The 12,512-nt window shown below is 44.2% G+C and overlaps 1 protein-coding gene across 1 annotated transcript in view; it reads right to left on the bottom strand.

The window, feature by feature from the left end:
• Positions 1-12,512, bottom strand: part of LOC124789029 (partitioning defective 3 homolog) — a 285,751-nt gene that overhangs the window by 24,180 nt on the left and 249,059 nt on the right. The window contains exon 25 of the mRNA XM_047256316.1: positions 8,664-8,931. Within this exon, the coding sequence (XP_047112272.1) occupies positions 8,664-8,931 (268 nt within the window). The remainder of the gene's footprint in view (positions 1-8,663; positions 8,932-12,512) is intronic.

Here is a 12,512-nt window from a genome sequence, read left to right as displayed (position 1 = left end):
TAAAGTAATAGGTGGAGTAAAGGTAACTACTCATTTCTGTATTACTTAGCTCTATAGGAGGACATTGTCCAGAAGCACAGAAATGTTTTCAACCTTGTTTATTATGTGTCTGTCATCCACTCGATGCCTCAACTACACTGACAGAAATGGTGAACATTACATCGCGAACACCTTTACCTAATGCTACCAGGCTGATACTCCATAATTTCCACATCTTGTGAGATATGATGACTGAAATTTCATCCTTATGAGGGCTTATTTTCAGTGCAGTGTCTAACATTATTGGAACTTATCAAACAAAGACTGCAATATGAAATGCCTGGAGGATGTGCACTTAAGCTTATTACTTTCTTTCAGACTTTGAGGAAGATTGAATCATTGGTGTGTGGGGAGAGTCATACCAACAGATGGCATAGATCGTTGGGTGTAGTGCAATGACTGCAAAAATAGTGGTAATAAGAGGGACTCACGAGAACAGTGTGGCAAGAAGAGTAGGTAGAAGTTTTTCCAGTAAGACTATACCACGAAATGATTGTATGTTTATTTGACAGGCTCATAGATAGATGGCAATAGCTGAAATCCAGATCAAATTTGCAGAGTGAGTGTCACACCACGAACCATCAGGGACAAATCACTAAAAGCTGGTCTGAGATCTCAAGTGGCCTTGCACTGTTTACTGTTGACATCACTCGACAGACAACAAAGACTTGCACTCCATACAGCCAGAGTCAACTGGGACACCGAGTGGTATTCTGTGACATTACATGATTCTCAATTTTGTTTTTGTTTGTCAGGTTGAGCCCCTAATATATCCTTAGATGACATGGTGATAGGTCATAGAAGGTGATTCAGTATCTCATTTTTCTCAGAATGATAAATGTCTTGTCAATTACAAATATTATTTATGAAATTTAATTTTTTATCTGATGGCAATATCTTTAATTATTCAAGCATCAAGACCAACATCAAAAACAAGTAATTTATTGAAGATATATAATCAGTGTATTAGTACATGTCAAAATGTGACACTCTTACATCAATAATCTGCTGCCCCTGTTGTTCCCAGTCTTGTACTCTGAGGTGTACCCAGAAAGTCATCAACTACAAGGCTGTTTAAGGTGTCTGGTCTAAAACATTTGGATTGCCTCAATTATCTGAAAACTATGATCTTTCTGGCTCTTTTTGATCCAAGGAAACAAAAAAAAGCTGTGTGAACCACAGGAGGGGGCATGGGGGGAGAGGAACAACCTGAGTTTTATGAAGGTGGGAGCATGCTGTCTTCTTGTGTTTAGCCAGGGTCTCCTTCACAATTGGTGATTTGTGAGTGGGATTAATAGCTGAAATTAACTTCTGCCAAGATGTGTGCTTCCCATAAATTACAAATATATTAAACTTACAGTGTAGCGAGTAGAGGGCACTATGCTAACTCCCCTAGTTTGCCGATTTTGCTACAAGATCTCCGTAGCTTCACTTGTGACCCAAGGAAGCATACATTACTAAAGCAATCGAATCGCAATACATGAACTAATTCACTCAATAACATAAATGTATGCAATGAAAAGAAAAACATGAGTTTAAATACCTTCACTCAGGAAACATCAGTTTGAAGTTAGATTATATAGTTTAATGGCAAACTTCAACATTCTTTAAGGCTGTCACTCTTTTGAAATTGTTTGATGCCCATGGAAAAGGGATATTTCATGTAATGAAGAATCAGCATAATAACAATATCCATCACGTGATCTTTAATTTTTGAGCTGAGGAGCACAAGTAGTTCACACATCATTGTCGTGACTAGCAGCTACTATTGTTAGAAGTTGAAATGGGAATCTGTATGCTTAGTGCAGTAGAAAAAAGTGCCAGTATTTATTCTGTGAAAAGAACCAGTGTAATTATAACAAATATTTTTGACTTAACTGTGGTTTTTGAGGAGTTACCTATCTTTCTAAACGATCGACGTATAAAGTGACTCAGTACACAACTATCTGCTATTTACTCCTCCAACAGCACCGATACCTTAGACACAGAGTTCGCAACTGGACAATATTCAGTGAAGAAGTATGTGGGGAGAACAAACTGAGACAATGATATTGAAATTAAAACAGAGATCACAAAAGAATCAGTGGTGTGTGCTGACAATAGGTGTGACAATCCCCACCACCAAGCAGAGGGGCAGAATAGTGGCTCACACAGCAAGAACAGCAGAATTTTTGAACAGTGAATTGAATAAATGGAATGTATTCACAAAACAGTAATAAAGCAAGAAACAACAAAAATTCCTCAATGCTGTACAGCGTGCCACACAACACAACTATAGCAGTGCAAGATGATGAAAAGTATGTGTCGCTTGATCAGCTGCAGTAGCTTGCTGAGCTGCAGTAGCTTGCTTAGCATTACTGCCATAGGGTATTTGTTTGGAATTGTCATGTGTTTTGTTTCTTGGCATGTGTAGTGAACTGTGTTAAAACTGTATTTTACACATATATTTGAGCTAAGGAAGCAATTGTTCAGCTAGTATCACATGAAGTAACAATATAGCAGAACCACATGAACTATTTGGTGGGGTAAACAAGGGACAGGAAGAAAGCAAAGTGGAACAAGACGACATAGCTAAAGACTTGGGATTTTTAGACAGTGGTGAAATTAAAATGGGGGAGAGTATTATGTACAGCAGCACACCTTGTTTAGGGTCATGTGAAGAGTGGCAAACGGAGGCTAAAGGTATCAGGAAAGTGGGAATACAGAGTCAACATAATACTTTCACTGATATCCTAAGGAAAGATGAGGAGGAACAGAAGGAAGAGTTTATAGAATTAATAAAAGGACAGCAGAAATGGCAGGAGAAAATAAGGTAAGTTAAAGGCCTTATAGTTACGAGTGTTGTTCCAAAAGAAAGGTTCCCATATTTTTTACAAATAGAAAACATTGTTTATTGTTATTAATTTATACATCGATGAAAAGCTTACACTTTTGTCTATTTTTAACATAGTCTCCATGTTTTTTGACACACTTTTGAAGACAGTGCTCTAACTTTTGTATTCCTAAGTCGAAGATGTCTCACGCCAACCCATTAAGGAAGCATGTGACCTCTGCTCGGCCTTCATCATCCCTCTTTAAGTGTTTGGCACCTAAAGTGTTTCTTTAGCTTGGGGAAGAGATGATAATCACGGAGCTAAGTCGGGGCTGCACGGGGATGGGGCATGACGGTCCACCCAAATTTCTTCAAAAGCTCCTGTATTTGACAAGTCACGTGGGGTTGAGTGTTGTCGTGAAGAAGCACTACTCCCTCCTTCAGTCATCCTCTCTGGTGATTCTGGATTGCTCGCTGGAGTTTGGTCAGTGTTTCACAATATCTGTATGAGTTTATTGTCATCCCAGGTTGCACGAAATAGATGAGGAGTACCCCCTTCTGATCCCAAAACACAGTCACCATAATCTTTCATGCTGACTGTGTTTGTTTGAATTTCTTTGCTGGCGGTGAACTGGAGTGACACCACTGACGAGATTGTTGTTTTGTTTTGGGTCTGTAATGGAACACCTAGTTTCATATCCAGTGATGATAGAGTCTAACAACTTCTCCTTGTTGCCTCTCCCCTCACATTATTGAAGACACTTGCAAGCAGTTAAGGCGTTTCTCCTTGTGTCCGTCAGTCAGCATCCGGGGGATGCAGTGAGCACACACCTTGTGATAACCCAACGTTTCCGTTAAAGTTCTCTCAATTGTACCATGAAAAGCTTCAAGAATGCATTCAACAAGTTCACGGACAGTGACTCTCCAATCACTGAACAGCTCACTGTTGATCCGAAACCAGTGGTCTTCCACTCCGTTCTTCATCATGAACTTCCGTGCAACCATGAGCAAAAGCCCTGCACCATTTGCTGGTGTGCTCAACAGACATGCACTCTTCACCATAAACCTCAGTCAGCTGCCGATTAATCTCCATGGGTGGTAACTTCCTTCTGTGGAGAAAATGGATTAATGCACGAATCTCACACTTGGTGGGGGCGGTGATCAACACTTCCATCTCTGATGGCTGCCAAGACAACACTGAGCGATGTAGCAAACAGTGGATGTGCGGACTCGACAGTGGGGGCACTGTTGTCGGATTTAGCCTAGCACCTTCCCTCAAGGCTGTAGCTCATTGGGAGAAGCAGGAGCAAACAACCAGGAAAGAAATTCCAAATTGAAAGCAGGATTATGGGAGCAATCTAAAACAATCATCTCTGTTGGGGAGGAAATATGAGTGGCTGCAGAATCATCTAAAGAAGAAAACATGCGAGTAGAATGCAATCTGCAAACACTATGCAGAAACTTAATTAGAATTGAGGAAATGGTGGACCATACAACTCTGTTGAAAATTAAAGAAAATAAATCACAAAGAAGGATACTAAATTATACAGGACTATATTAAAAATGAGTTTAAGGTACTGCCTGCACAAAAACTAGTTCTAAAAACTGAAAGAAAAATAACCAGAATTTGTGTCAGAGAAAGAGGTATAGCAAGAAGAACAAAGATCATCAATATTCAACATAAAAAGGCCTAAAAGTGCAAGTCTTTTTAGATTCCGGAAGTGATACTGCTTTCATTTTGAAAAATCTGTATGAAAACTGCTGAGAAAAGGGAGTAAGTTTTCTCATAAATCTATTAAAAATCTTAGGCACCATCTGAACTATAGTAAACCTATGAAACGCAGAGTACTATTGGATGTATTGGTAGAGGGAAAATGTGTACAATGGAGGACCTTATTAGTACATAATTTATGTATACAGTGTATACAGGGAGCAGACGGGATGACTTAACCTCAAGTGCACTGCTACAATTACAGTGGGGCGTACATTTCTCCAGCTGCCTGGGAAGATATGAATTTGGCAAATTGAATTAAAAATACAGAGTGATTCAAAAAGAGTACCACAACTTTAGGAATTTAAAACTCTGCAACGACAAAAGGCAGAGCTAAGCACTATCTGTCGGCGAATTAAGGGAGCTATAAAGTTTCATTTAGTTGTACATTTGTTCGCTTGAGGCGCTGTTGACTAGGCGTCAGCGTGAGTTGATGCTAAGATGGCGACCGCTCAACAGAAAGCTTTTTGTGTTATTGAGTACGGCAGAAGTGAATCGACGACAGTTGTTCAGCGTGCATTTCGAATGAAGTATGGTGTTAAACCTCCTGATAGGTGGTGTATTAAACGTTGGTATAAACAGTTTACAGAGAATGGGTGTTTGTGCAAAAGGAAAAGTTCTGGACGGCCGAGAACGAGTGATGAAAATGTAGCACGCATCCAGCAAGCATTTGTTCGCAGCCCAGGAAAATCGACTCACAGAGCTAGCAGAGAGCTGCAAATTCCACAATCAACTGTATGGAGAGTCCTACGAAAAAGGTTAGTTATGAAACCTGAACATCAACTACCCGAGGCGATGGATCGGCCGCCAGGCAGCCCGTGACAGAGCACTTCATCACTGGCCTCCAAGAAGCCCTGATTTCCCCCTGCGATTTTTTCTTATGGGGGTATGTTAAGGATATGGTGTTTCGGCCACCTCTCCCAGCCACCATTGATGACTTGAAACGAGAAATAACAGCAGCTATCCAAACTGTTACGCCTGATATGCTACAGACAGTGTGGAACGAGTTGGAGTATCGGGTTGATATTGCTCGAGTGTCTGGAGGGGGCCATATTGAACATCTCTGAACTTGTTTTTGAGTGAAAAAAAAAACCCTTTTTAAATACTCTTTGTAATGATGTATAACAGAAGGTTATATTATTTTCTTTCATTAAATACACATTTTTAAAGTTGTGGTATTCTTTTTGAATCACCCTGTATAATACTTGCAATGTATCTTAGCACCTAAAATTCTGCCGAGAGGGGGTGAGGCTGGCGAGGTGGCGACGGAGCCCGAGGAGGAGGGGGGGGGGGGGGTGAGGCTGGCGAGGTGGCGACGGAGCCCGAGGAGGGGGGGGGGGGGCGAGGCTGGCGAGGTGGCGACGGAGCCCGAGGGGGGGGGGGGGCGAAACTGGCGATGTGGCGACGGAGCCCGAGAGGGGGGGGGGGGGGGGGCGAAACTGGCGATGTGGCGACGGAGCCCGAGAGGGGGGGGGGCGAAACTGGCGACGGAGCCCGAGAGGGGGGGGGGGCGAGGCTGGCGATGTGGCGACGGAGCCCGAGAGGGGGGGGGGGCGAGGCTGGCGATGTGGCGACGGAGCCCGAGAGGGGGGGGGGCGAGGCTGGCGATGTGGCGACGGAGCCCGAGAGGGGGGGGGGGGGCGAGCCTGGCGATGTGGCGACGGAGCCCGAGAGGGGGGGGGGCGAGGCTGGCGATGTGGCGACGGAGCCCGAGAGGGGGGGGGCGAGGCTGGCGATGTGGCGACGGTGCCCGAGAGAGGGGAGCGAGGCTGGCGATGTGGCGACGGTGCCCGAGAGGGGGGAGCGAGGCTGGCGATGTGGCGACGGTGCCCGAGAGGGGGGAGCGAGGCTGGCGATGTGGCGACGGAACCCGAGAGGGGGGAGCGAGGCTGGCGATGTGGCGACGGATCCCGAGAGGGGGGAGCGAGGCTGGCGATGTGGCGACGGAGCCCGAGAGGGGGGGTTGAGGCTGGCGATGTGGCGACGGAGCCCGAGCGGGGAGGTTGAGGCTGGCGATGTGGCGACGGAGCCCGAGCGGGGGGGTTGAGGCTGGCGATGTGGCGACGGAGCCCGAGAGGGGGGGTTGAGGCTGGCGATGTGGCGACGGAGCCCGAGAGGGGGGGTTGAGGCTGGCGATGTGGCAGAAGGGACGGAGAGAGAGGGGGAGGCGGGCGAGGCGGCGATGGGGACGGAGAGAGAGGGGGAGGCGGGGGAGGCGGCGATGGGGACGGAGAGAGAGGGGGAGGCGGGGGAGGTGCCTACGGTCAGAGAGAGAGGGGGAGGCGGGGGAGGTGCCTACGGTCAGAGAAAGAGGGGGAGGCGGGGGAGGTGCCTACGGTCAGAGAAAGAGGGGGAGGCGGGGGAGGTGCCTACGGTCAGAGAAAGAGGGGGAGGCGGGGGAGGTGCCTACGGTCAGAGAAAGAGGGGGAGGCGGGGGAGGTGCCTACGGTCAGAGAAAGAGGGGGAGGCGGGGGAGGTGCCTACGGTCAGAGAAAGAGGGGGAGGCGGGGGAGGTGCCTACGGTCAGAGAAAGAGGGGGAGGCGGGGGAGGTGCCTACGGTCAGAGAAAGAGGGGGAGGCGGGGGAGGTGCCTACGGTCAGAGAAAGAGGGGGAGGCGGGGGAGGTGCCTACGGTCAGAGAAAGAGGGGGAGGTGCCTACGGTCAGAGAAAGAGGGGGAGGCGGGGGAGGTGCCTACGGTCAGAGAAAGAGGGGGAGGCGGGGGAGGTGCCTACGGTCAGAGAAAGAGGGGGAGGTGCCTACGGTCAGAGAAAGAGGGGGAGGTGCCTACGGTCAGAGAAAGAGGGGGAGGCGCCTACGGTCAGAGAAAGAGGGGGAGGCGCCTACGGTCAGAGAAAGAGGGGGAGGCGCCTACGGTCAGAGAAAGAGGGGGAGGCGCCTACGGTCAGAGAAAGAGGGGGAGGCGCCTACGGTCAGAGAAAGAGGGGGAGGCGCCTACGGTCAGAGAAAGAGGGGGAGGCGCCTACGGTCAGAGAAAGAGGGGGAGGCGCCTACGGTCAGAGAAAGAGGGGGAGGCGCCTACGGTCAGAGAAAGAGGGGGAGGCGCCTACGGTCAGAGAAAGAGGGGGAGGCGCCTACGGTCAGAGAAAGAGGGGGAGGCGCCTACGGTCAGAGAAAGAGGGGGAGGCGCCTACGGTCAGAGAAAGAGGGGGAGGCGCCTACGGTCAGAAAAAGAGGGGGAGGTGCCTACGGTCAGAGAAAGAGGGGGAGGTGCCTACGGTCAGAGAAAGAGGGGGAGGTGCCTACGGTCAGAGAAAGAGGGGGAGGTGCCTACGGTCAGAGAAAGAGGGGGAGGTGCCTACGGTCAGAGAAAGAGGGGGAGGTGCCTACGGTCAGAGAAAGAGGGGGAGGTGCCTACGGTCAGAGAAAGAGGGGGAGGTGGGGGAGGTGTCTACTGATGGAGGGTGGGGGGGGGGGGAGAGAGAGAGAGACACAGAGAGAGAGAGAGAGAGAGAGAGAGAGAGAGAGAGAGAGAGAGAGAAGGGAGGAAGATATTGTCAGAGTGGGGATAGTGAAGATGGACTATGAGAGGGGGAGAAGGACATAGAGAGACAGAGAGAGTGTGTGAGGGACCGATAGAGATGGGAGAGTGTGGTGTACAGAGAGAGAATGTGGTGGACAGAGAGAGATCGCGGCAACTTCAGTGTAATTATCATCTTTGAATAGAAATGTTCTTTCTGTTCATCTTATTGTGCATTTATTTGAGTTACCTTCTGTACGATAATGTATGGTTCAAGTTTCAAAGTGCTAAGTTACTTGACAGAGATACATAATGGAAAAGTTACTGCATCCCTACTGTTTGCACACCAGTATACATGGGAAACCAATATCCAAACAACATGGACATACTAGTTCAATTCTCCATTATGTTAGTTATAGATTAAAGGTAAATACAATACAGACGATTGTATTCTGTAAGAGATGTAATAAATAAAAATAATTATTTAATATTTTATACATAACTTTAATTAAAATAAGTAGGTGTTTCTGTGCATACATATTTGATTAGTAGTAGACAAACCTGCTGCTGCTGTTGGTGGTTGTTTTGGTGCTGATACTGTTGTTGAGAATTTTGTTGCTGCGATTGTTGCTGTTGCTTTTGGGCAACCTCAAGTTCTCGCTGGCGCTGCACCAGTCGCTGGTATTGCTCCTGGATACGTCGCTGTTCCTCCTGGGCTGCTCTACGTGCTGCCTCCCTCTCTCCACCAGCCACCTCAGGTACTCTTGACATGTTATCTTCACGTCCCAGTTGTATAGGTGCATCAAGTGTTTTCCGATGCTTCCCAAATCTGCAAAACACCAATGACTGATTCATTAAGATATGGAGGTAAAACTCAGTCAGAATTGCAACAGGACTGCCTGATAGACAACTACACACTATGCATGCCTAATGAATGCAACTGGAATGGATGAATCAATTGTCAGATGCAGAAATAACTTTCGGTGTGCCCCAGGGAAGTGAGTTGGGACCCTTTCTGTTCATGCTGTATGTTAATGACCTTGCAGACAATATTAATAGTAAAATCAGTCTTTTTACAGATGATGAAATTATCTATAATGAAGTACTGTCTGAAAGAAGTTGCATAAATATTCAATCAGATATTGATAAGATTTCAAAGTGGTGCAGAGATTGGCAACTTGCTCTAAATGTTCAGAAATGAAAAATTGTGCACTCCACAAAACAAAAAAACATAGAATCATATGATTATAATATCAGTGAGTCACAGTTGGAATTGGCCAATTCATACCAATACCTGGTTGCAGCACTTTGTAGGGATATGAAATGGAATGATCACATAGGCTCATTCTTGGGTAAGGCAGGTGGTAGACTTTCGTTTACTGGCAGAATGCTGGGGAAGTGTAATAAGTCTACAAAGGAGATTGCTTACAAAACACTTGTGCAACTAGTTCTAGAATATTGTTCAAGTGTGTGGGACTAACAATGGATACTGACTGTATACAGAGAAGGGCAGCATAAATGGTCACACATTTGCTTAACCCAAGGGAGAGTGTCACAGAGATACTGAAGGAACTGAACTGGAAGACTCTAAGATAACTTCAAATATCGCAAGGGAGTCTATTAACTAAGTTTCAACAACCATCTTTAAATGATTACTCTAGGAATATTCTACAATGCCCCATGTATCACTCACATAGGGATCGTGGGTGTAAGATGAGAATAATTACTGCACGCACAGAGGCATTCAAACTATCATTCTTTCCGCGCTCTGTATGTGAAAGGAACAGGAAGAGACTCTAATAACTGGTACAATAGAAGTATCTTCTGCCATGCATCTCACAGTGGTTTGCAGAGTATAGATGTAGATGTAATTGAATGAATGAGTGAATGAATAATGACAGAATGGTTGATTTAGTCATTCGATTATCTGCATGATGTGAATGAGATGTCTTCTTATTAGTTTGTGTAGGCATCACTAACTGCAAATAGGTCACTGGGAAATTATATTGTAGCATTAATATGAAAGCAGCTACTTTGAAAAAGCTGTTGCTCCCTCATTTACAATCAATAGCTCCTGCTTATCGTGTGTTGATAGCCTAATATCTGCAATATTACTAAGATTTTATAAAACAACAATTATCTATGTGCCAAAATATTTAGTTTTGTATTATTAATGAGGAGACAGTGCTCAGACTGAGTATTAATATATAAGCTTATACAAGTTTTAATCTTTCCTACAGTCTGTTATAGTTTCCGCTTCCTTTGCACACATTGTAATTGATACTTTTTTTAATATTGTTGTCCATGCAGCACACATTTACTGTCTTCAGTTGATTTGTGGTATTTGTTGTTGGTATACATTTTATGATGAAACCTGTGTAATGAAAATCTTTGTTTATATGTCTTTTGTTCCTACATTCTCAGTCCAGCTGTCATCCGGCATGACTGGTGTGTATGAGAAATCTGGGCCTATCTCCTCCTCCTCCTCCTCCTTCTTCTGGACCATTTTGTAATCAGTTCCTGTTATGGCACTGTGGAAAGCAGCCAATGTTGCAAAATGATGTCCTTTACAAAACAAGTATTTTTTGTGAATTCATATTCAAGACAAGATGGCACTGTCTTTTCCACTCTTAGTATCCATTTAATGAACATTGTCTGAATTTTTTTCTATTCTTTTCATATCTGCGATCTTGAGTTTTTCCCCATACGATCTCTATTCCACATGGTATGACGCGCCACTGTTGCTTTGAATAGTGTCATTGCTGTACTTGTCAACAGACTGGTTATGTTTGGGATACTGAATGAGGCTTTGATGGCTGCCGTAATGACGAAAACTGCTTCACAATGACCTGTTACTTAAAATGCAATTTAAAAGAACTTTAATCCCTGAATCTAAATAATCAAATGATTTGTGGGTGGTATCGCCAACAAAGTATGTATTTTATGGGATCACTTTGTTGTCTGTCTGTCTGTGTGTTAGCAACCCATTTTCTCAGGTAGACATATCAAGTTGAAATTTATGTCAACAATGGAAAATCCAGGATGGAATGTAACAACATTATGAGAAGGAAAGTTGCTACTCACCATATGAGATGCCGAGTCACAGATAGGCACAACAAAAAGATTCTCACAATTAAAGCTTTTGGTCATTCGCCTTAGTCAACACACACACACACACACACACACACACACACACACACACACACACACACACTCACAAAGGACTGCAGTTTCAGGCAACTCAGCATCTCCGCTATATAGTGAAATTTATATCTATGGTTCCCTGTTGGTGTAATATATGTATGCTTCTAAGTTAATCGAAGGGTGCAGTTTATGTCACATTTTGATACTCACCAGCTCACTCATCAAAACCTGCTGTGTACTTTACATTGACCTGTAATCGTGAAATTTGGCAAGAAGCAAGGTTTCACAGTACAGCTAAGAGAAAAATTCCAAAAACTGTTAAACTGTAATTAAATAACACAAAATGTGTTTCTTTTGTCATTTGTTATTCTACTCCAAAATTAAAATTAAAACATTCTCAAAAGTCTTGGAGTGCCATTATCAATAACAGACAAAAATCACTGTGATTCTTAATTCCCAGGATGGATGAACTGCCTACATATATAAATAAGTTTATACAGAATCCTCAGAGGGAAAGTCCTACTCGCACCTCAGAAATTTTACTTACAGCAGTATTCTACTGCTCACTTTTTCTGAATGAATACATTTCTGCTTTAGCTGCATCAGCCCACTAGATAATTCTGTAAGACAACAAGCATTAAATTATGTAAAAATATTAAGAGCCTCAGTATCTAAAAAATAAAATTTCTACAGGAGTAGATGAAGTCCTCATTTGTGTACTGAATGGAAGTAAATGCGAGACTAATTTCACCGCTGCCAACTTTTTCAAAAATATTTGGTACTGTTACGAAATAAAGGTTGGAAGGCTTCAACAAGTTTAACATTGTCACTAAATGCAAGTATGTGTTCAGAGAAGGTACCAGCACAGAGAAAGAAGCTGTAGGCTTTAAAAAATGTGTATTAAAGCCACTGGGTGGATAAGACCAAATTACTTATCTTTTTGGATCTGATCATGCCATCATATTCCAGAAATTGGATGCACTAGGAATAAAAGATCTAGCTAACCATTGTTCAGATCCTCCTTAGCCAGAAAGCAGAAATTTCTGAATGTTTAAAATTTCTACAAATTGGTGAGCAAATATTTGTCTAATGCCAAAAACCTCAAAAAGGAAGTATCTTATGACCAACCCTTTTAATATAGCTTCATGATTTTCCAGATATTATGAGCTAGGACAAAAAATATAGTATTCAAATGACTAATTTCATAATCACAGAAAAAATGTCAGAAAAAATTAACATAGCATGTTCTGAAATTTACAGATTCAC

The sequence above is a fragment of the Schistocerca piceifrons genome, chromosome 3, assembly GCF_021461385.2.
Source record: "Schistocerca piceifrons isolate TAMUIC-IGC-003096 chromosome 3, iqSchPice1.1, whole genome shotgun sequence".
In the NCBI taxonomy this organism is placed as follows: Eukaryota; Metazoa; Arthropoda; class Insecta; order Orthoptera; family Acrididae; genus Schistocerca; species Schistocerca piceifrons.
Note: the sequence above shows the minus strand (reverse complement) of the source record. Positions and strands in the feature narration are given on the sequence as shown.